The sequence below is a fragment of the Chiloscyllium punctatum genome, chromosome 6 (genome assembly GCF_047496795.1).
Source record: "Chiloscyllium punctatum isolate Juve2018m chromosome 6, sChiPun1.3, whole genome shotgun sequence".
NCBI lineage: Eukaryota > Metazoa > Chordata > Chondrichthyes > Orectolobiformes > Hemiscylliidae > Chiloscyllium > Chiloscyllium punctatum.
In genome coordinates, this window is record NC_092744.1 from 30,121,237 (window position 1) to 30,146,862 (window position 25,626).

General features: G+C 40.6%; 1 protein-coding gene across 29 annotated transcripts in view; it reads left to right on the forward strand.

Moving 5' to 3' along the window:
• LOC140478823 (disks large homolog 1) overlaps positions 1-25,626 on the forward strand; it is a 459,945-nt gene that overhangs the window by 262,572 nt on the left and 171,747 nt on the right. For 3 of the 29 annotated variants that reach the window (XM_072572259.1, XM_072572260.1, XM_072572264.1), the window contains exon 1: positions 19,430-19,863. The exons of the other annotated variants lie outside the window; for them this stretch is intronic. In XM_072572259.1, coding sequence (XP_072428360.1) covers positions 19,546-19,863 — 318 coding nt within the window. In that variant the 5' untranslated portion in view covers positions 19,430-19,545. Of the gene's footprint in view, positions 1-19,429; positions 19,864-25,626 lie in introns of those variants that run through there. 29 annotated transcript variants of the gene reach the window in all.

The window sequence follows — 25,626 nt, forward strand, 5'->3', positions numbered from 1 at the left end:
GCTATTATATTCCAACCCTCTTGAGAAAATGACAACATTACTTTTGCTTTCTTAACCACAGACTCAACCTGCAAGTCAACCTTTAGAGAATCCTGGACTAGCGTTCCCAGATCCCTTTGTACTTTGGCTTTATAAATTTTCTCACCATTTAGAAAATAGTCCATGGCTGTATTCTTTTTTCCAAAGTGCAAGACCTCAAATTTGGCCACATTGAATTTCATCAACCATTTCTTGCACCACTCTCCTAAACTGTCTAAATCTTTCTGCAGCTTCCCCACCTCCTCAGAAATCCCTGCCTGTCCGCCTAACTTCATATCATCGGCAAACTTTGCCAGAATGTCCCCAATCCCCTCATCCAGATTATTAATATATAAAGTAAACAATGACAGATGGAGTTTTATATAAATAAGTGAGGTTTTGCATTTTGGAAAGTCAAAATGTTTGTTTGTTTGGTCATCCCTGCTGATTACACTTGCAGGAAGTGCACTCATCTCCAGCTCCTCCAAGACCGTGTTAGGGAACTGGAGCTGTAGTTGGATGAATTTAGGATCATTCGGGAGGCAGAGGGGGTCATAGATCGGAGCTTTAGGGAAGTAGTAACTCCAAAGATTGCAGACAGATGGGTGACAGTGAGGGGGACTGGGAGGAAGCAGCCAGTGCAGGGACCCCCTGCGGCCGTTCCCCTCAAGAACAAGTATGCCGTTTTGGATACTTGTTGGGGGGACGACTTACCAGGGGTAAGCAATGGGGTTCAGGCCTCTGGTACGGAGCCTGTCCCCGTTGCTCAGAAGGGAAGGGTGGTGAAGAGCAGAGCAATAGTTATTGGGGACTCGATAGTTCGGGGCACAGATAGGCGGTTTTGTGGGATCGAGAGAGACTCACGTTTGGTATGTTGCCTCCCAGGTACAAGGGTATGTGATGTCTCTGCTCGTGTTTTCTGGGTCCTTAAGGGGCAGGGGGAGCAGCCCGAAGTCGTGGTCCATATTGGCACCAACGACACAGGCAGAGGAGGGCTGAGGATGTTAGGCGGGCTTTCAGGGAGCTAGGTTGGAAGCTCAGAGTTAGAACAAACAGAGTTGTTGTCTCTGGTTTGTTACCCGTGCCACGTGATAGAGAGTCGAGGAATAGGGAGAGAGAACAGTTAAACGCATGGCTGCAGGGATGGTGCAGGAGGGAGGGATTTCGGTATCTGAATAACTGGGGTTCTTTCTGGGGAAGGTGGGATCTCTATAAACAGGATGATCTATACCTGAACCTGAGGGGTACCAATATCCTTGGGGGGAGGTTTGCTAGTGCTCTTTGGGAGGGTTTAAACTAACTCTGCAGGGGCATGGGAACCTAGACTGTAGCTTTAGGGTGCAGGACCTGGAGTGTAGGGAGGTTAGGAACATGGCATCAATCTCGAAGGAGGGTGCCTGTAAACAGGAAAGTGGCTTGAAGTGTGTATACTTCAACGCGAGAAGTATACAAAATAAGGTAGGTGAACTTGCAGCGTGGGATGGTACCTGGGATTTCGATGTCGTGGCTATTACGCAGACATGGATAGAACAGGGACAGGATTGGCTGTTGCAGATTCCAGCATTTAAATATTTTAGTAGGGTCAGAGGTGGGGGTAAAAGAGGGGGAGGTGTGGCATTGCTTGTCAAAGATAGTATTACAGTGGTGGAAAGGACGATGGATGAAGACTTGCCGTCTGAGGTAGTTTGGGCTGAGGTTAGGAATAGAAAAGGTGAGGTCACCCTGTTAGGAGTTTTCTACAGGCCTCCTAATAGTCCTAGAGACGTAGAAGAAAGGATTGCGAGGATGATTCAGGAGAAGAGTGAAAGTAATAGGGTGGTTGTTATGGGGGACTTTAACTTCCCAGATATTGACTGGGAAAGCTATAGCTTCAGTACGTTATATGGGTCGGTGTTTGTCCAATGTGTGCAGGAGGGTTTCCTGACACAATATGTAGACAGGCCAACAAGAGGTGAGGCCATACTGGATTTGGTTCTGGGTAACGAACTAGGCCAGGTGTTAGAATTGGAGGTAGGTGAGCACTTTGGGGGCAGTGACCACAATTCGGTGACTTTTACTCTAGTGATGGAGAGGGACAATTGTGCACTGCAGAGCAAGAGTTATAGCTGCGGGCACGGAAATTGTGATGCGGTGAGGCATGACTTAGGATGCGTGGCTTGGAAAAGCAGGCTTCAAGGGAAGGGTGCAATCGATATGTGGAGCTTGTTCAAGGAGCAACTATTGAGTGTCCTTGATAAGTATGTACCTGTCAGGCAGGGAGGAAAGGGTCGTGTGAGGGAGCCGTGGTTTAACAAGGAATTGGAATCCCTTATTAAAGAGAAGAGGGTGGCCTATGTAAAGATGAGGCGTGAAGGTTCAATTGGGGCGATTGAGAGTTATAAGGTAGCCAGGAAGGATCTGAAGAGAGAGCTAAGAGCAGCAAGGAGGGGACATGAAAAGTCCTTAGTTGGTAGGATTAGGGAAAACCCAAAGGCTTTCTATAGGTATGTCAGGAATAAAAGAATGACCAGGGTAGGAATACGTCCAGTCAAGGATAGTAGTGGGAAGTTGTGTGTGTGGAGGTTGAAGAGATTGGGGAGACAGTGAATGAATACTTTTCGTCAGTATTCACTCAGGAACAGGACATTGTTGCCGATGTGAATATTGAGTCACAATTAATTGGAATGAATGGCTTTGAGGTATGTAGGGAAGTGGTGTTGGAAATTCTGGAAAGGGTGAAAATAGATAAGTGCCCTGGGCCTGGTGGCATTTATCCCAGGATTCTCTGGGAAGCAAGGGAGGAGATTGCAGAGCCATTGGCCTTGATTTTTATGTCCTCCTTGTGTACAGGAATAGTGCCAGAAGACTGGAGGATAGCAAATGTGGTTCCCTTGTTCAAGAATGGGAGTAGGGATAATGCTAGTAACTATAGGCCGGTGAGTCTCACTTCTGTTGTGGACAAAGTCTTAGAGAGAATTGTAAGGGATAGGATTTATGAACATCTGGATCGGAATAATGTGATCAAGGATAGTCAGCATGGTTTTGTGAAGGGCAGGTTGTGCCTTACAAACCTTATTGAATTCTTTGAGAAGGTGCCTAAGGAGGTGGATGAGGGTAAAGCAGTAGATGAGGTGTATATGGATTTTAGTAAGGCGTTTGATAAGGTTTCCCATGGTAGGCTACTGCAAAAAATAAGGAGGTATGGCATTGAGGGTGAGTTGAAGGTTTGGATTAGGAATTGGCTGGCTGGAAGAAGACAGAGGGTAGTAGTTATTGGTAAAGGTTCCTCTTGGAGTGCAGTTACTAGCGGTGTTCCGCAAGGATCTGTTTTGGGACCATTGCTGTTTGTCAATTTTATAAATGACCTGGAGGAGGGGCTAGAAGGTTGGGTGAGCAAGTTTGCAAATGATACGAAAGTCGGTGGAGTTGTTGACAGTGAGGAAGGATGTGTCAGGTTACAGCGGGATATAGATAAGCTGCAGAGCTGGGCAGAAAGGTGGCAAATGGAGTTCAATGTAGGTAAGTGTGAAGTGATTCACTTTGGTATGAGTAACAAGAAGATGGGGTACTGGGCTAATGGTCGGAAACTTGGTAATGTGGATGAGCAGAGGGATCTTGGTGTCCATAGATCTCTGAAAGTTGCCCCCAGGTAAATAGTGCTGTGAAGAAGGCATATTGTGTATTGGCTTTTATTGGTAGAGGAATTGAGTTCCGGAGTCCTGAGGTCATGTTGCAGTTGTATAAGACTCCGACCGCATCTGGAGTATTGTGTACAGTTTTGGTCGCCATACTATAGGAAGGATGTGAAGGCACTGGAACGGGTACAGAGGAGGTTTACCAGGATTTTGCCTGGTATGGTAGGAAGATCGTATGAGGAAAGGCTGAGGCACTTGGGGCTGTTTTCATTGGAGAAAAGAAGGTTTAGGGGTGACTTGATAGAGGTGTACAAGATGATTCGGGGTTTGGATAGCGTTGACCATGAGAACCTTTTTCCACGTATGGAGTCAGCTATTACGAGGGGGCGTAGCTTTAAATTAAGGGGTGGTAGGTATAGGACAGATGTTAGGGGTAGATTCTTTACTCAGCAAGTCGTAAGTTCATGGAATGCCCTGCCAGTAGCAGTGGTGGACTCTCCCTCTTTATGGGCATTTAAACGGGCATTGGATAGGCATATGGAGGATAGTGGGCTAGTGTAGGTAAGGTGGGCTTGGATCAGCGCATCATCGAAGGCCAAGGGCCTATACTGTGCTGTATTTTATATTTTTCTACTTTCTATTCAAATTAAGGTAGGAGTTTCATGGTGAATAGTAGGACCTTAAGCAGTGTAGTGGAGTAGAGGAATCTTGGAGTTCAGGTTCACAGTTCTCTGAAAATGAAGTCACAGGTAGACTGGGCAGTGAAGAAAGTTTTTGGCATACCGAGGATATAGAGTATAGAAGTTGAGATGTTATGTTGCTGTTATGTAGGACATTGGTGAGGCCATAATGGGAGCATTATGTTCATTTTCGGTTACCTTGTTATAAGGAGGATGTTATTAAACTGGAAAGCGTGCAAAAGGAATTTACAAGCATGTTGCCAATGGTCTGATTTATAGGGAGAGGTTGGGTAAGCTAGGACATTTTTCTTTAATGTCTAGGAGGCTGAGGAAGGACCTTTATGGAGGTGTAAAGATCACAAGAGGCATGGATAGGGTGAATGCACTTTTTCCCAGGGTTGGGGAATTGAGGATTAGAGGCCATCAGTTTAAGGTTAGTGGGGGAAAGAAGAAAAGGGAACCTGAAGGGCGACATTTTTACACAGAGGGTGATATGCATATAGTGTGAGCTGCCAATGGAAATGGTTAAGGTGGATACATAAAATTTATTTGGACAAATACAAGGATAGGAAGGGATTAGAAGGCAGTGCAGGGAAATAGGGTTAGCATGGATGGAGATTTTGGTTGGCATGGACCAGTTTGGGCCAAACGGCCTGTCTTTGTGCAATAGGACTATAAGGCTGTCTATGACTCTAACTGAGCCAGAAAGAGCTCATGAATCATTGTTTGTTGTTATGTTTAGTTCCCAAAGTCCCTTAGTTCCTCTAAGCACCCAAATAATAAGTGACCTCAGTATTTCCCCAATCAAAATGCCGCCTTATATTTATCTTCATCAAACTTAATTTGCCAACTACCTTTCTGTTCGGCCAGTTAAGGAGTGTCCCACTGCAATTTTTTGCACTGCTCTTTAATATTGGCTATGCCTCATCCTCACTTACTACCCCAGTTTGATGGGTCATGTGCAAACGTAGAAATTGTGCTTCTGACTTTCAGAAGTTTGGTATCAAGTTCAAGCAGTCTGAGTTGCTTTTGCAATCTTTATTTCTGGAAGTGAATTGGTGTTCTAAATTTGTGCAATCCATTTTGTGATACCTATACCCTAAATATCAAACAGCTGTCCAACATAGGCTATTAATAGAGTCATAGAGATGCATGGAAACAGACCCTTTGGTCCAACCCGTCCATGCTGAACAGATATCCCAACCCAATCTCGTCCCACCTGCCAGCACTTGGCCCACATCCCTCCAAACCCTTCCTATTCATATACCCATCTAAATACCTCTTAAATGTTGCAATTGTACCAGTCTCCACCACATCCTCTGGCAGCTCATTCCATACACGTACCACCCTCTGCCTGAAAAAGTTGACCCTAAGGTCTCTTTTATATCTTTCCCCTCTCTCCCTAATCTTATGCCTTCTAGTTCTGGACTCCCCGATCCCAGGGAAAAGACTTTGCCTATTTATCCTATCCATGCCCCTCATAATTTTGTAAACCTCCTATAAGGTCACCCGTCAGCCTCTGATGCTCCAGGGGAAACAGCCCCAGCCTGTTCAGCCTCTCCCTGTAGCTCAAATCCTCCAACCCTGGCAACATCCTTGTAAATCTTTTCTGAACCCTTTTTAGTTTCACAACATGTATCCGATAGGAAAGAGACCAGAATTGCACGCAATATTCCAACAGTGGCTTGACCAATGTCCTGTACAGCTGCAACATGACCTCCCAACTCCTGTACTCAATACTCTGACAAATAAAGGAAAGCATACCAAACGCTTTCTTCGCTATCCTATCTACCTGCGACTTCACTTTCAAGGAGCTATGAACCTACACTCCAAGGTCTCTTTGTTCAGCAACACTCCCTAGGACCTTACCATTAAGTGTATAAGTCCTGCTAAGATTTGCTTTCCCAAAATGCAGCACCTCGCATTTATCTGAATTAAACTCCACCTGCCACTTCTCAGCCCATTGGCCCATCTGGTCCAGATCCTGTTGTAATCTGAGGTAACCCTCTTTGCTGTCCACTACACCTCCAATTTTGGTGTCATCTGCACACTTACTAACTGTACCTCTTATGCTCGCATCCAAATCATTTATGTAAATGACAAAAAGTAGAGAGCCCAGCACCGATCCTTGTGACACTCCACTTGGACACAGGCCTCCAGTCTGAAAAACAACCTTCCACCACCACCCTCTGTCTTCTACCTTTTCAGCCAGTTCTGTATCCAAATGGCTAGTTCTCCCTGTATTCCATGAGATCAAACCTTGCTAATCAGTCTCCCATGGGGAACCTTGTCGAATGCCTTACTGAAGTCCATATAGGTCACATCTACTGCTCTGCCCTCATCAATCATCTTTGTTACTTCTTCAAAAAACTCAATCAAGTTTGTGAGACATGATTTCCCACGCACAAAACCATGTTGACTATCCCGAATCAGTCCTTGCCTTTCCAAATACCTGTACATCCTGTCCCTCAGTATTCCCTCCAACAACTTGCCCACCACCAAGGTCAGGCTCACTGGTATATAGTTCCCTGACTTGTCTTTACCACCCTTCTGAAACAGTGGCACCACGTTTGCCAACCTCCAGTCTTCCGGTACCTCACCTGTGACTATTAATGATACAAATATCTCAGCAAGACGCCCAGCAATCACTTGTCTAGCTTCCCACAGAGTTCTCGGATACACCTGATCAGGTCCTGGGGATTTATCCACTTTTAACCGTTTCAAGACATCCAGCACTTCCTCCTCTGTAATCTGGACATTTTGCAAGATGTCACCATCTATTTCCCGACAGTCTATATCTTCCATATCCTTTTGCACAGTAAATATTGATGCAAAATATTCATTTAGTATCTCTCCCATTTTCTGTGGCTCCACACAAAGGCCGCCTTGCTGATCTTTGAGGGCCCTATTCTCTCCCTAGTTACCCTTTTGTCCTAAACATATTTGTAAAAACCCTTTGGATTCTCCTTAATTCTATTTGCCAAAGCTATCTCATGTCCCCGTTTTGCCCTCCTGATTTCCCTCTTAAGTATACTCCTACTATCTTTATCTTCTTCTAAGGATTCACTCGATCTATCTTGTCTATACCTGACATATGCTTCCTTTTTTTTCTTAACCAAACCCTCAATTTCTTTAGTCATCCAGCATTCCCTATACCTACCAGCCTTCCCTTTCATCTTTCTTCAATCGCACAGTCAGGATACCTTTGCATCGCTGAAATTATGCTTCACTCTTAACTGTTTTCAGATGTCATCGTGTCACATGTATATGCGAACACTTATTAAAATTCACAAGCCAATTTCAGTTGAAGGATGTTCAGTTTTACTGACTTTTAAGTGTTTTGAGTGATTTATCTGAGAATGTCTCTTCACTCCTTTGAAAGAGGCAACAAATCTTTATTTAAGAAGACTGTAAGGAGAAGCCTGGGAACTGTAGACCTGTGAACCTGACATCAGTAGTGGGTAACTTGTTGGAGGTGATTCTGAAAGATAGGATTTACATGTATTTGGAGAGGTAAAGATAGTCGGTGTGGTTTTGTATGAGTGAAATCATGTCTCTCAAACTTGATTTGGAGGTGCCAGTGTTGGACGGGCTTAGACAAAGTTTAAAAAAAATCACATAACACCTGGTTATAGTCCAACAGGTTTATTTGGAAGCATTGGCTTTTGAGGCGCTGCCTCTTCATCAGGTGGTTGTGGAGCAGGACCAGAAGACACAGAATTTATAGCAAAAAGGTTACAGTGTCATAGTTGTAATGATATTAAACAAATATATATTAAATATATATCATTACAATTCTGTGACACTGTAACCCTTTTGCTAAAAATTCTCTCTTCCGGTCCTGCTCCACAACTATCTGATGAAGAGGCAGCGCCTCAAAAGTTAGTGCTTTCAAATAAACCTGTTGGACTATAACCTGGTGTTATGTGATTTTTAACTTTGTCCACCCCAGTCAACACCAGTACTTCCAAATCGAAGATAGGCTGGGACTTTTTTTACTGGAGTATAAGATACTGAGAGGTGACCTTATTGACATTTTTAAAATCATGAGGGCCATAACTAAGGTAAGTAGCATTGATCCTTTCCCAAGGATAGAGGGTTTCAAAACAAGGGGGAAAATTTTTAAAGTGAGAGGAGAACATCTTAAAAAGAACGTTAGGAGCTTTTTTTAAATAAACAGTGCTTTGTATGTGGAATGAATTGCCAGAGGAAGTGGAGGATGCAGGTGCAGTTACAACATTTAAAAGACATTTGGATAAGTACGTGAATAGGAAAGGTTTGGAGGGATATGGGTCAAAAACAGGCAGATGAGGTTAGTTAGCTTGCGAACATGGTCAGTGTGCACTGGTTGGACCGAAGGGTGTGTTGCCATGCTGTATGACTCTGGTTCAGAGTACCCACCCACTTAATTTGCAAAGCCCCAACCCCCTTTCCCCAGAGATTGTGTTTTGTTTTTCTGCAATCTTGAATCAAGCATGTTTAAAAGGCTCTGCAGAATACAGCATTAAGTGAAGACCCTCTGGGAACCCCCAAAATGAAATTGCTATTAAAATGCTTTGCTTGTTGTGGTTTGGGGGATTCTTCTACAGTGCTGATGACTTTCAAATTGATATGTTGGAGCGTGTTGCTTTAATGTAATAATTTAAATTCAAAAGAGCATTTTTTTCTTTTCCCCTTGACCTTTTGGTTTATAAGTGAATGGTGACTAACTCCTATGCTGTTCTCAGCAGTTGAAGAACACATTCCAACATCTCTGGGCAAAACCTGAAAGAATTAATGCTTTCTAAAAATTAAATGGGTGAATATTATTGAGCCATTTTTTTGCATCTTTCACTGGGGAGAAAAATGACACATTTCTTCAAGTCATCTAAAAGTTATCAACATTTTATATGTTGGCATCTGGCTAATGAATTTTAATAAATGTTCTCACATGCGCAGCAGTGATATTCCAGCTGCCTAATATAGGGAAGATTTCATGTGCAATTAAGTTAGCAAAAACTTGTCAAATTTCCACAGGCAGCAAATTTAATGAGTAACTAGATTATCCCGTGATAGTGATAGCTGAGAGAGGAGAAATGGCCAGGTCAGCGAGTGAACATCCTGCTCTCAAATAGGGCCTTGGAACTTTTCTGTCCGCTTGAAAAGATAAATGAGACTGTGTCATCTGAAAGACTGTGCCTCCAGAATTATGACACCAAAATGTCAACTAAAATTATGTGCTCAAGTTCTGGAGTAATGTTGCAACCCTCAATTTTATGACTTGGAGATTGGAGTATTACTGACTTAGCCACGCTGCTATTTGTTTGGTCATCTTATCTCCTGTTACTTTGCCTTTTCACATCCAACGCATCATCCTTAAGCACTTCAGCCTACTCCAACTAGACCCCACCAACAAGAACATCTTCCCCTGCCCACCCCTCTCTACCTTCCGCAAGGACCGTTCCCTTCAACACTCCCCTCACCTCCATCCATGGCCCCAAACACTCCTTCAGGTGAGACAGAGGTTAACCTGCCTCTCTCCCAACCTAGTTTACTGCATCAGGTGCTCCCGATGTGTTCTTCTCTACATTGGGGAGACCGAATGTAAACTTAGGGAATGGCTTGTCAAGCATCGCAGCTGGGCCCGCAGGGGCCAACCAGACTTCTCAGTCACTGCCCATTTTAATTCCCCTTCCCCTTCCCATTCCCTTTCCAATATGATCATTCTCATTGTTCTCCATTGCCGCCATAAGCAACACCACAAATGGAGGAACAACACCTCATCTTCTGCCTAGGCAGCCAACAGCCCAGAGGACTTAACATTGAATTCTCCAATATCAAATAACCACCTTTCCAGTTCCCTGCCTCCCTTTCCAGCCCCTCATCCCCCCCCTTCCACTCCTTCCTACCACAAACCAGATTCATTCTTTCCATTGACCAACCAGTTGTACCCTCTACGTGCCTACACCTACCTCCACTTCAACACCCTGCCCCACCATTCCCTTTATCTGCAATTCCCCCTACATCCACTCCCAGTCCTGAAGAAGGGTTATACCCGAAACATTGACTTCTGCACCTTCTGACGCTGACTGGCTTGCTGTGTTTTTCCAGGCTCCTGGCTGTCTGTTCACATCTTTAGATAGATGATTACAGGGATGATTAGTTGCACTGTCTTTTTTGAATGAGTGGCGGCTACATGGATCGATATTAACCTTGTTTTGGATGTCAGAATGGGAAGGGTAAGAATTGGAACCTTTTGGAGGAGAATGATTCATTGCATATTCTAGTTTGAGAAAGCATGCTGTTACATGAACTCTAACTCTCAGCATTAAAATCATACTCTATGGAGAGCTACAATAGCATACCTTTTCTAGACAGTTTCAGAAAATAACTATAAATTTGGGCATACTTAGATTCAAGTAACTGAATGCGACCAGGAAATTAGCCACAGCCCGTGCAATTACTTCATTATCTCCGAGTTTTGAAACAGCTCTTCACTTAGTGTGTGTTTTTCAATTTAAGCAATTTGTACATCCAATGCTCTGCTAATAGCGGAAAGATAAATGGAATACTATCATTAGTGTCAGCAATCCTTTGACAAATGGAACTCAATAGGGTTATGGAATTAATGCAGTCTGACAAGTTTTGAAATTTATTGTTCAATATATGGTGAAATTTGCCCAAGTGGTATGAATCATGGTATTGCAAAAACAATGCTCATCGTCTTCAGTGGACTTGTGGGTACTGTTTTGCTTCCACAGCAGGTGGTGCATATACTAAAACTTAAAAGGCAACACTGAAACTCTGATGTTCATTAAAATGGTGGGTTGACTGATAGTTTCTGCCTGCAAACCACTGAGCTTTCAATCTTCACTATATTTCTCTTGAAAATGTGAAGTCAATTTAGTACAGAATGACAGGACTGTTTACCCATTATCCACATTTATGTAACAACAGGTGATTCTGCTTGGTATGATTGAAATACTTGAGAGAGGTCGCCACAGGTACCATCTCAATTGCACTTTGACACATGACGCAAACTAAGTAAAGGGATCCGTTTCAATTGTACAAAAGTAAAGCTCTGCCAATGGTGGAAATCTGAAACAAATTGGAAATGCTGACAATACTCAGCTAATATTTGTACTAATGTGAGATCTACATTTGGGTAAATGAGCTCCAATAGGCTTTTTGAACATAACTATTCAGATTGAATGATAAGAGAGGGCATATTATTTAGAGCCCGGTAGACCCAGGCACTAGTTATATATCGTCTCATGTCACTGTGGTACTTATTGTGCCACATGCTCAGCAACAGTAAAAGTCTAATTTCCTTTATAATCCTCTTTATCCCTCTCACTCTCCATAGATGCTGCCAGCCTTGTTGAATATTTCTCAGTTTCTGTTTCATTGGATTTGACTGTGAGGATATGTGTTGGCTGAGGCACTGAGAACTCCCTTGTCTTTGATTAATGCTGTGAAGTTGAACAGAAAGACAGTACCTCTGACAAAGTGTGAAAGCCTGAGTCTGAACTGAAGTGGCAGATTAGATTGTATTCTCAACATTAATTGAAAAGACCACCAACTGAACCAAGCTCTTAATTGGTGAATTCATGTTTTTGAAAAGAATGACAGTATACTTTAGTACAAGTATTTCAGTTTGCATATTACCTCCCACATAAAATTGTTTATAAGCTGGGCCTTGCAGTCATAATGCTGGTGCATATATGCTCTCTCGAATGCTTATGCCAATATATTCATAAACTGTCCTTTCAATGTTGAGCATAGTTAGGTCAAATATTCAACTTGCATAGTAACTTACAAATTATAAATATTTTCAATGTCTGAATTATATTTTATATCTCAATTCTTATCAAAGAACTGTATTTGGTGATATGCTATTGATAATGTAAATACTGAATTTGAAACACAGTTATTCTTGAAAATAATCAGTTTGTCAGCATCTGCAGGAGAGCAGACTAGCTGAACAGCTCAAAGAGCATCCACTTGAAACATTGAGTCCTCTGTTTTCTGTGCAGATGTGAACTGACCTGAATGCTTCCACTGTTTTCTAGTTATTTTTAATATTTGTGCAACATCAATTACTGATTTTGCCTTCATGAAGTACTTTAGCCATGTTTTTTCTTCAGAGCATCAACCAGCCCACTTATGTAAAAGTGCAGCATTTAATCATCTTTACATTGTAAGTGAAAGCTCCTGCCATCCAACTAGTTGCATTTCTAACACTGAAGGTTCCCACTGAGCTCTTTAAATACTTTCTAGTGAAAGAAAGTGACATGTGAATTGACCAGTAGAGTTTCAACATGTAATCACATGCAGACAAGGAGTGATGAAGGGGTTTGTAACTTTTTATGTCATTTTAAAATGAATGGTGGTAGGAAGTTCATATGGAAGAGATACACCAGCATGAACCTGTTGGACTGAATGGCTCGTTTTCCACCTGATAATCTGTTGTGTTGAGTTACTGTGCTTTTGGTTCCCACTGAATACCAGCATTGGTGTGATATGTTAGGTTATTAAACCCACTTGTTTTACAAAGCAAGTTTACCTCCAGAGAGCATTACCAGGTTTGTAGTTTTCCATACCAAATGTATTTCTGGTCAGATTTATATTTTGTATTGAATTATGATCAATATTTTATTGTGGAACAATACTTGTGAGGGACTTCATTTGGGATCGCGTAAACTTAGTTAGGATCTGTTGTACCTCTAGTTTGATGGGCTGCGGTGTCTCTTTCTGTGCTGTAAATATCTGTATTTCAATAGTTATTACCTAAAGATATTAATTTATGATGAAATGCAGTTCTGTAAATGGCTGAAGCAATTGCTTGATAGAAATTTTCAGGTCAGAGTATGGGCATTATCTGCCTGTTTGTGTAAAACATCAAAATGAGCTCAAATCCAATTTTTTGTTTGATATACTTTTGCACACTTTTCAGTAGAGCCCACCAAATAACAAACAATGTGCAGCACTCATTGTCCATCTTTGGTCAAGTAGAGGTTTTCAGTCCACAGTCTGAGAGCTAATAGATTGCAGTCCTGAAATTAGAAGTAGGATCTTCTGGTTTGAGTGTTGCCAATGGCATCTGAACAGTATGAGATATCATTATAACTTTGCTACTTATCTTATTTGTGACTTTAAAATATTTTAAATCTTTCATCTAAAAGCTTGACAGTTTTGTGGAAATGTACACAAGTTAGATCTTTAAGTGTTGAAATTTAAACAATAATAAAATGGTTTGTTGCACTCAACAGGAGCAGTGCCTTTAACAGTGTAAAACATCTCAAAATGCTTCAATGGAGCCTCAACAAACAAAATTTGCATTGAACCATTAGCGGAGATAATGGGTAAGACTATCAAAATATTGGTCAAAAGGATAGGTTTTAAGGAGTATGTTGGAAGGAGGAACAGATTGTGAGAAAAAAAGTATAAAGACAAAATTTTAGGCAGCTGAAGGTTATGGTTGTACATTAAAAGTCAAAAGTGCACACAAAGCCAAAATTGGTAGAACACAGCAATCAAAGGGTTCTGTAGGAGTTTGGAGATGGGAAGAGGTGCGGTTGTGGAAGGACTTGAAAACAAAAATAAGAATTTTCAAGATGTAACTTTGCATCAATGTTGGATCATGGATGGGAATTTGTGCTAGTCGGGTATGGGTCAGCAGAACTTTGAATGTGGTCAGGCTTACTGAGGGTTAAGAGCCCATTCGAGATAATGAGAGACTGCAGAGTTAACAAAGGCATTAAAGTTTCAGCAGCAGATAGGAGTGAAGATGAGTGATGCTACAGAAATGGAAGTAAATAGAACTGACCTCAGTCACAAAACTGTTTGAGTGGTAAAATGTGAGCTCCCTATATACAGCCTACAAATCATGAGTGCAAACTCATGCTGTCATTCTGAGTGAACTGGAGTGTCATCACGGCCAAATATTTTCCCTTAGGGAGGGACTATCAATTTGCTTTGGCATTCATATAACATCTATTGCTGGTTAAATAGCCAGTGGCAGGGGTAGGCATTAGTAAAACGAAATGATGTAGAATTTGTTTCATTGAAGGATATTGTGCTGTGATCCAATTGGAGTCAGCTGTGATTTTCTGTTTAATTGAATATTACATTACTGGATACTTTGAAGAGTTCCTCTCATTAAATGCGGGCTGTGTGCCAAACTTAAATGCACTGGAAAACAGTAAGCACCTGAGTGTAGGTGGAATGGCAGTTAAGTTTCTTATTTCTTTCCTAAATGGCTGATATCAAAATTTTACTTTTTTGGCACAACACCATAGACCGGGAAATAAATAATCAATGTCATGAAATTAAGCAAATCACTCATGTCCGAGCAGTTTTGATATGATTGAGAACAGATTAGCATTGATCAGTCCCCAAAAAAGACAGCCAAAAGACATTGCTGTGTCAACTATAATAAAGAATGATGTCTTGACTACTAAATCACAATAACAGCTGGTACATTGGATACTGACTGCAGTAAGGTTTCATGAGGATAATCCTGACACTGGTTTCCATTACATCATGACACTATGTGATGGGAAAAGGAAAATGAAAGACAGCAAAATTCTTGTTTCCCAGGCTAGATAGAATAATATTGTTCATGCTTGAGTCCTAAATGTACTCAAATTTAGTAAATCAATAAATTTGTCTCGTGTGCTATGAATTAGCATCGAAAACTACACTTGGCTTTCCTTTGAAACTGACAAAATTGGGCATCTTTCAGAAAGGTGTACCTGTACAGATGATGCTCATTATAATCTCATTAATAGGGCAACCACAACAATAATCTGAAACTATTAAAACATAATAATTGTATAATAGTGCAGTTATTTATGTTTGGTTGCAAGTTATAGAAGTCTCCAGAGCACACCAAAGATCATCTGGCCTTGGCTCTTGCTCTTCTGTAATAATTCTGTAATGTGCATTCTAGGATTTGGGACAGACAATGGAAATTGCTTCGGACAGGAATGACAGCTGAGTAGTATAGGATATCAGGTTGGTCTTGTGTGTAATGAGCAATGCAGAATATTGTCATTGAAACTAGAAGTAGCTTATATATTTGAAAGTTGGAGGTAGTGAAGAATGAATTGAAACAAGTATTGCTATGGAGTCATAAAAAGCCAGTGTGACCCTACTACTTATGAAGTCATTGTTAGAATGGAATGTTTAGTTGGCTATATAGTGAAAGACCTCTATAGATGCTGAGAAGTAAGATGCCTTCAATAACGGGTCTTAGTGGACAGGTTGATGTGAATTCAGTTTCCACTTGTGGTGCAATAACTGTATTGTCTATGTTGTATGCAGTTTTGACCTCCGATTACAACAGGATCTTGATCAGATGGGCCAATGAGCTGAGATGTGGCAGGTGGAGTTTAATTCAGATAAATGCGAGGTGCTGCATTTTGGGAAAGCAAATGTTAGCAGGACTTCTACACTTAATGGTAAGGTCGTAGGGAGTGTTGCTGAACAAAGAGACCTTGGAGTGCAGGTTCATAGCTCCTTGAAAGTGGAGTCACAGGTAGATAGGATAGTGAAAAAGGCGTTTGATATGCTTTCCTTTATTGGTCAGATTATTGAGTACAGGAGTTGGGAGATCATGTTGCGGCTGTACAGGATATTGGTTAGGCCCCAGTTGGAATATTGTGTGCAATTCTGGTCTCCTTCCTGTCGGAAAGATGTTGTGAAACTTGAAAGAGTTCAGAAAAGATTTACAAGGATGTTGCCAGGGCTGGAGGATTTGAGCCATAGGAAGAGGCTGAACAGGCTGGGGCTGTTTTCCCTGGAGCGTTGGAGGCTAAGGGGTGACCTTATAGGAGGTTTACAAAATTGAGGGGCATGGATAGGATAAATAGACAAAGTCTTTTCCCTGGGGTCGGGGAGTCCAGAACTAGAGGGCATAGGTTTAGGATGAGAGGGGAAAGATATAAAAGAGACCTAAGGAGCAATGTTTTCACGCAGAATGTGGTACATGTATGGAATGAGCAGCCAGAGGATGTGGTGGAGACTGGTACATTTGCAACATTTAAGAGGCATTTGGATGGGTATATGAATAGAAAGGGTTTGGAGGGATATGGGCCAGGTGCTGGCAGGTGGGATTGGGTTGGGATATCTGTCGGCATGGACCGAGTGGTCTGTTTCCGTGCTGTACATCTATATGACTCTCTGAGCACTGTCCCACCCTCTTCAAGGGAAGTTGAAGCCAGGCACTTCTGCTTTTGGATCAGTGAAATGTTGATTCTTTGTATGAAATGTTCCATCCGTCTGCATTTTGAATTTGTGCTAGCTATGTCAACATCAACTGCTGTTTCCCATAATTACCTGTGTGATTTTAAGTGCTTTAATGGTGAATGTTCCAAATCTTTGTGAATGGGATAATCAGTGCTGCTCACTGAACAGAGACATTGAGGTGAATTACAGGTGAGGCACTAAAGGACAGATTATTATTATGTAGCCTGCTGTGATGTACCAGTGAAATTCCAGTAGCAAGTTTGAAATTAAACTCCAGGATTAAACAATTCAACGTGCACAATTTCATTTATAACGAGCAAATAGTTAGGATAATTGGATTGGTGGCTACAGTATTTTATGATCTTGTCAGATTTAATTAAATCAATCATGTCATAAGTGACTTAAGGTTGCACATCAAAGCAGTGGTTTTGGACTTACTTGGTGGCTAGTATCGTACATACGAGAAATGAACTCAAACTTAGGGTTTAGCATCACTGAGACAGCATGTCAATACATATTTTTTAAAAGAATAGGACCGATCAATGAAATATGAAGCAAATGGGAGATAAGCATGCAGATACTACAAGACAAAACATTGTAAGAGTCAGGTACTCCTTTTCCAATATACAGAAACCTTTCGGCTTCACTGAAACTAGCAAACTATCCTGGTGGAGAGAGTAAACTGGGGTCAGACTCCTTGTTCTTTCCCTTGTATGCGTTAACTACCTTCCTCCATGCTTGCCAACCCTCCAGAATTGACCCTGAGTTTCTACCAAATGAAGAATAAACTCCACACTGCTATGGAGATTAGTCATTGGGGAAGTATAAATAAAGTTTTAGTTTTCATTTATTTTGGACACTTTTACTTCCTGCTACAACAGGTATTGGAGATGATGGAAGCAGTGTGCTATTTGATAAGTCAAAATTGTTCATTTTGGCCTTGAAGAGTCTTGTTCATTTGCTAATTGAGGATGTGTTGGATGACCAAAAATAGGAATGTGGGTACAGAGGTGGTTGTGTGAAACAGTTTGAAACTATCCAACTGACTCGTCCACCTACCCCTTCAAGCACCTAGTGTTCAGATACAAAATGAAACAATAAATCCATCTGCTTTAACTAATTAATTAAGATCTTAAAGGGAGAGCAAAAGAAATCATACATGTGGACTTTTAAAAAGGACGACGACAAGTGGAACTACTGATGCAGGATTTGTTGCTGCTCCTTTTCAGACTTGGTCTTTCCAAAAGCAGATGTAATGGTTTGAATTATTAAAATTATTGTATTGGTGACTGTACATTTTGCAACCATGAATTTGCCACACAATGTGATTATGCAGTTTTCTTGTAAGAATTGAAATTGAGTAGTCTGTCTATATTTATGGTCATTTTTGCATTAGTGTCAGTATGGGGCTGTAGGAAATGTACAGCAATGTTTTTTAAATATTTTTCAAGTTGCAAAATGCTGACTGATAGCTCTGTATGAAATTTATTTCTTGTAAATGAAGTTGCAGAATTTCTAGTGTTATTAGTTCGATAATCTCTTTGAACACAGTCTCAATATATTTCAGTTTTCTGTCATTTTCATTCACAGAGAGAACCCTGAGACTAATGTAAAACTAATACAAATAAATATATTATGAAAGGGACAATCTGATTGTCTTGATTCAAGGACTCTTGTTTATCATTTTTATTTCAGAAGTCAATCACCTTTGTCACTTAATTGTAAAGATGCTAAACGTGACAACTATGAAAGGATCATATAGAAGCTGAATATCACTTTCATACCATTAAACTCTTTACTCTAAATATCAGATTACTAGGAAATAAACTGAGCTCATGTTATATGGATTGCTTTTTGAGTCTCGTGTTCTCCCACAGCAGCACATCTGCTTCCGCTTTCACATTGCTGTTATCACTCTCAAAACACTGGAAAATTCTGTACGCTGCTGGCAGAGTCTGGGCCACCGCTTTAGTTGTTTATTTTTTCCTCCTCCTGGCTGCGACTGCTTTGAATATTGCATTAGAGTGTGGCTTCTGTAGCCTCTGATTACATCTATGTAGCAAGCAAAATGAGCTTTGGCAGCTCCATGGCGATTAGTGAGGATTGCTGTCAGTTTCTATTCATCGCTCAATTGCGGTTCCCAGCTGACTGTCCATTATTTGCATTGGCTGATGTAGCTCGCAATGTCTGTGTTAGAGCTTCGATCTGTGCATACTGCAGCATTTTAAAAACCTATCATTACTTTAGTGTGACTTCTCCATTATTAACTGTATCTAACTCAGTGTAGATAAGACAAACAAGATGAAGGTTCCTTGCTTTTTGGTATTTGGAATTTTACTACTGCTAAATGAAGAGAATTTTAATTTTCTTTTTAGATTATTGATTCAATTGAGCATTAACTATGGAAGTACAACTGAAAAAGACTGTAGCCTATTTCCATACTCTTATTGCTATCCGTTTGGGCAATGACTGTGATATAAAATTGGACAGTTAATATTTCCCAAGGCATCTTTGGGAATGTGCTGAATGTAGTTTGAGAATTTTAATGTTTAAATGGATGTAAAGTACAATGTCAGGTTAAAAAAAATGCCCAATTCAGTAGTTGTAGCACTATTTGTAATAGGGTTTTTGTTTTGGGAGGAAGAGGTAGTCTATGATGAGCATGAGTTTCTGGTAGGATGGATTTACATTAAAATGTGTTGAGAATATGTATGTAAGGTGACCTTTGCCACCCACATAGCAAATCTGAGCAGTGCATTGATTATTCATGCCTGAAAAAAAAGAGGGCCGTGATATGCAGTGCCCATTGGTGCTCATTAATTGGAGAAAGCTACTGGCGAGAATCAGATTCTGCTTCTCTGCTTTTCCTAGCAGTGCCATCTTCTGATAAATGCCCCACTGTTGGAATATGTTTATTTAATTTCAGCCTGACCTGGCAAAACGTGAAGTCGGTTTTTTCCCTTTCCACACAACAGTTTATTTTCCTCCCCTCTAGTTGCAAAATGACGACTTACTGCTACAAGCACGAGTATTCTTGTATGCCAGAAGGTTGCGAACTGGGGAGATTAGTTAATTTTTCAAGTAATCCTAGATTGCAAGTTCATCAGAGGCAGCAATGTCTGGAGCCTCAGCAGCAGCATTTGACTGCACCCAAGTACTACACCTCTGCAACTCTGCCCGTGCCCTCGACTAAACATAGAGGCAAGTTTACAAATCTGCGTGACAGTGTTAAGAAAAGTCCTACTAAAAGTACTGCCAAAGTGAAAGCGACTAGTGGCTGGTGGTCAGACAGCACTTGGTCAACACGCTCTTTCGATAAGGTCAGTATTTTTAGAGTTGTTTGCTGTACTTTTAGTGGTTGTGTCAGTATAAGATTTACATGTAATCTAGAGTGGGAGCAATGTAATTACATGGCCAAACTCCCTGATCAGTGGAATTAATCAAATCTAACTCTTAAGTTTCATGTATGATGCCTGGAAGAGATGTTCAAATCTTGGCTTATCACTTTGCAGCAAATCCTTTCATTGTGCAATTTTCATTGAAGCTAGGACTTTAAGAGTTCTTTATTTAGAATGTTTTTGGAATTTTGCTGTTAATTTTGTCTGACTGGCATTTTGCCTGCAACTGAGAGAGCAGGTGCATCTCTCTCTCTCTCTCTCTCTTTCTCTCTTCTCCCCACCTCCTCCCCCCCTCCCCCCCTCACCCCACCCCCCATCTCAGTGTCTTTCCTCCAGCTGTCAGGAAGTACCAAAAATTGACTATACTTGAGTCTGCCGACACATGCTTCTATTTCTTTTCCCTTCCACAAACCAGCCCTTGGCCCCAACTACAAATATGACCTCTTTATTGCCACAAATTGTGAATTCAGTAAAGAAGGAATCCATTCATAAGTGTAACATTTTGAAGTAGTTGTGCTGGTACTGGTGACTGACATTGAAGAGATGTATTAACAAAAATAGATTGGATAGAAATCTTATGATTTTGGACCTGCTGGGAATCTGTTGTTGATTTTCCCCAACGTTCAGCAGTCTAGTTTCTAAAATCTACATGAGCAGTCACTCATGAATTGAACTTTCAATGGCTTAACAATCGCAACACTATTTTGCAAATACAGACAGTGCTGGGATGCTCTTTGCAATGGACTTTTGTTACCTCAAACTCTGGTTGGTGGGTGGGTGGGTGGGGGTGGAGTTTGGCAGCATTTTGCTCCAGTGCAATGATTTTCATGTCAAGAGTCTAAATATTGGAACGGTTTTAATGGAATAAATACTCTTTTTCAAAATTTAGCCAGTACTCTGATTATTTTTTTCTGATTATTAAACACAGCTGCAATGTCCCAAGGAAGGATTACAATTCTTCACACCCTACCCCAACCCCCAAAAATAAAAGATTCTATCTAGAAAGAACAGTCTGTTGTGGGGGAAGCTGGGTAAGGGTATACATAATGTGATAGGAGCTTTGGAATAGGATATCGCTTTTTAATCGGTGAAGTTGATTTTTAAGAGATGTCATTTGGAGCAGAAAATGTGATGAACCTGTGTACTTTGCAGTGCTGAGGTCATTTTGCCAATACTGTGACCAGTTGTAATGAGAGTTGAACATTGAATAGAAGGCTTTGCAGATGGTTTATGTAGCTGGCTTGTTATTTGTATTAACATCAGAAATTTAGATAGTAGATTTCTATGATTAAACTATGATGGCATGTTTTAGGATTACCAAGCTCAGCAGAGGCACTCTATTGTAGGATCCTGGAGTTTCAATTGGCCATCTGCTGACATAATTTCAGTTCATTGTTTTGAGCGTGTACGATGGTGGAATCAAGAGTACAAAAATCTTGAAGCTTAATTTTATTCATTTCATCTTCACTGATTTATTTTTTTTAAGTCTGAGACTGACCTGTCTAATGTTGATCCTTGATTGACTTCTCTCAAAGGAAGGGTTAATTCTCTTGCCCACATGAATGCAATGTACATATTTTCTGACTGTATTTTGGATGATGTGAGGTAAAAGAGGTTGTTTAGTGAAGTGTTGTCTGAACAATATTGTACTGCTTTAATATATCTGAAAATGTGTTGCTGGACAAGCGCAGCAGGTCAGGCAGCATCCAAGGAGCAGGAGAATCAACGTTTCGGGCATGAGCCCTTCTTCAGGAATGAGGAAAGTGTGTCCAGCAGGCTAAGATAAAAGGTAGGGAGGAGGGATTTGGGGGAGGGGCGTTGGAAATGTGATAGGTGGAAGGAGGTCAAGGTGAGGGTGATAGGACAGAGTGGGGTTGGGGGCGGAGAGGTCAAGAAGAAGATTGCTGGTTAGGAAGGCGGTTCTGAGTTCGAGGGATTTTTTTCCCCTCTCCCCACTTTGTCTCAATCAAATCCCTCGAACTCAGCACCGCCTTCCTAACCTGCAATCTTCTTCCTGACCTCTCCGCCCCCACCCCCTCTCCGTCCTATCACCCTCACCTTGACCTCCTTCCACCTATCACATTTCCAACCCCCCCCTCCCCCCCCCCCCCCCACTTCCAAGTCCCTCCTCCCTACCTTTTATCTTAGCCTGCTGGACACACTCTTCTCATTCCTGAAGAAGGGCTCATGCCCGAAACGTCGATTCTCCTGCTCCTTGGATGCTGCCTGACCTACTGCGCTTGTCCAGCAACACATTTTCAGCTCTGATCTCCAGCATCTGCAGTCCTCACTTTTCCCTGCTTTAATATATGTCTCAATTACAGGAACTCCAAATATTTGGTTTCACCTTCCTTGCTAGAGACCACATAGGGGCTATGCTGAGCTGCAGTAACATTTTCATTTCTTTTTATTTGCCTGATGAAGCTGTTGCTTTCATATGTTGGATTTTATGATGTAGGAGAACTACACTAATGGATTGCTTTACAATTTCAAAAAATCCTATATTGCTGTTGACTTTCAATTATTTAGGTCTGTAAAACCAGACTTGCCTTTTCAGCGGCTCAGTGACCAGTGTTACCTCCTGGGAGAAACGTACAGGGTTGCATTCTCTAATGCCCTCTACCCACAGCTCCCTGGAAAATGCACACATCATATTTTCAAAAATAAACAAAAGCTCTAAATAAGGCACTTGTGTTATCTCGGTCTTTAAAAAGATTAATAGCTTGTGTTCTTCTGGATCTTGTAATACGATGAGTAATTAAATATGTTTGTGTTGTTGTCCTAGAAAGCTTACATTTTGTATATGTTAACTGTATGTCATGATTTCTAGAATAAAATGGCCTCTGCAACGTTCTAAGAATTAATTTGCAGAAAACCTCTTCATGAAATACAGAAGTTATTTCTGTTGTTAGGAAACTTGACTCTCTGAAATCATTCATACTCTAATTGCTTCCAATTAAATTGATTGTGGCTGTTGTTAGTTTGTTTGATGAGACCACTCCAACCTTATAAATGCCTGTACAGCAGTGTTATCATAACTACTTTTCCATATAGAAGTAGAGTACCTCAAATATGCTACCTGAAAACCGATATCATCTGAAACAGGGCATTTTTTAATAGTTTACTGTGAATCGATTTTAATTAAGTAATTTAAAACAAAAAGCATTTGCTGCACAATTCAGTTAGTGCTGCATTGGCACAGTGTTGCTCTAACCTAGTTATTAGTTAGTTTGCTTGCCTTCTGCTGCACATGCTTATTGATCCTTGGCCTCAGCTGACCTGGCTGAGCATGAACAGACCAGCTTAGAAATCAGGAAGTATCTGAAATCTGACGTGTCATCAGGCCAAGCATGCCAGATTTGAGGACTGTACTTGTATTTATTTTGTTTAGAGGGCATTATGTAAAACATGCTGAGAGGAGATTTTGATTGCTGCTTTTATCCAAGACACCCTCCAGGTGTATTGGCCATCTGCTCATTTACACTTTGTGGTGTCCTTTGACTGCCTTTTTGATTGATTCCTGTAAAATAACCTTTTTTTTGATGAACCAAATCAAATCACATTATAGTGGAGCTTGAACTTGGACTTGAGCTTCCGTTTTATCAAATCTAAGATAGTTACTTTCAGGTGAGGGAGCAGCATATTGTTTGGACCTGAAAAACAATATAAATGTAATGAAGTATTCTGTCCTATAAGGCCAATATGATAACCTGATATCTATGGAAGACCTCTCAAAATATTTTAGATTGCCTCAATTCGTGGGCTCATCTTTGCAAAGTTGTAGGTTTAAGTATGCAATGTTTTCTTGCTTTATTTGAGTGAATACCACTGCACTATTCAGAAGAACAAAGCATTCTCTTGGTAGCATGGCTAATGTTCTTGTCTCAAATAATAATCATTAATCTGATTTGTTATATTTACTGAGTACAAAATGGCTGCCACATTTGCTTGTATATTGGTTGTTGCACTTTGCAGTGATTCAATGTATGTAGCTAGTGTTTTGGAATTCTCCTCAAGGACACAATGCAAGTACATCCATGCTTTTTTGCTTGAAGGCGTATAACTACTCTTTGCAGACAAAAAAAAATTCAGAGGTTAGTTTCATTTGATATTTTGTGTGGGGGTAAATATTTTTAAATTATTCTGCCATATTTGTGGAATTGAATGGCAGTCTCTACACCATGATCATTACAGTCTATATATTCAAACTCTTCTTTTGAATGCTGCTGTTTCTGGAAGTGTTTTGAGGATACCAGTTATTGAAACCACTGTGCAACAAACTAAATTAATGATTGAAATAAAGTGACCATAGTGATGTATGCTGGACATAAAACTCCTATTTGCTAGGATATCTGACTTTAAGCATCAAGTTGTTGCATTTTAAAATCAAATGCCTGATTGATTTTGAGGTCTAATTTTGAGGTCCACCTTCTGTTGCCCATTCCTAACCTTTCCTGCACACCTTGCATTCCCTTCTCAACTTCACAGTACTTGCATTAAATATTAAAGTGTTAAGCTTGAAGACTATAGCGAGATAATATGAAACACCATAAGGTAGATTCACAAGTGGGGCATATTTCCTGGAATCTACAGTTAATTGAAAAATTACCACCGAGTAAACAGTAGGACCAGATGGGAGAATTTCTGTTACATTGCTGTTGAAGTCATGCTTAATTATTAAAGACTAAAAGAACTGTGAATGCTTGAAATCAGGGGAAAAAAAACAAATTACTCGAAAAACTCAACAGGTCTGGTATCATCAGTGGAGAGAAATACAAGTTCAGGTTTGGGTCCTGAGGAATCCAAGTTCAGTGTTTTCTGAAGAAGGGTGATTGGAGCCAACATGTTAACTCTGATTTGTCTCCACAGATGCTGCCAGACCTGCTGAGTTTTTCCTGCAGTTTCTGTTTCTGCTTTGGGTTCTTAATTAAAGAAGTAGTGCTGACGTCCGATGTACTGCAGGAATAATATGTGTTTATGGGCTCTAATGCTGCAATTAAGGATTTTGTCAGAATTTACTTGCTTTCCACGCCCAATATGAAGTTTAGATTGATGGTCTGCTCAACTTCTTTTGTACCATCCAGAGAGCATAGGTATTTAGAAGGAATATAAAATTTTGTAAGAATACTGTTCTATTGACACTGTGTTTAAAATGTAATCTTAATTACTAACCTATTTAAACGAATTAATCTTTGTAATCGAAGATGTAGAATCACAGAAGAACTGTTTTGTGCTGTCCATTAACTTTAAATTGGTTTGATACTAATTATATTTGAAATCTGTTTAGATTAAGTTGGTTATTATATCAAGTACAAAAAAACGTTTTGTACTCTTTTTTTTCCAAGAATGCAGTGACTGAGTACGACTCTTAAAATCTAATTTATTTCGATCATAACTTCACTTTGGGTCTTGATTATATGCTGAACTTTGCGTTTCAGAAACTTGACAGCATTTGTGTGAAATCTAACATATGCATTGCCAGAAAAATAATAAGCTCGGTTGGGAGAAATTCCAATTTTCAAATGGCTGGGTGGAGTAGGTATTTGACGTGTAATGGACAGCATGAACATTTTAAGTTTGTTACACAATTTGATTTTGGCTGGCATTTCATTATTCTCTTCCACACCTCAGACCCCCACCCATCCACCATCCACCACAATCCCGAAAAAAAACAAGATCTTGCCG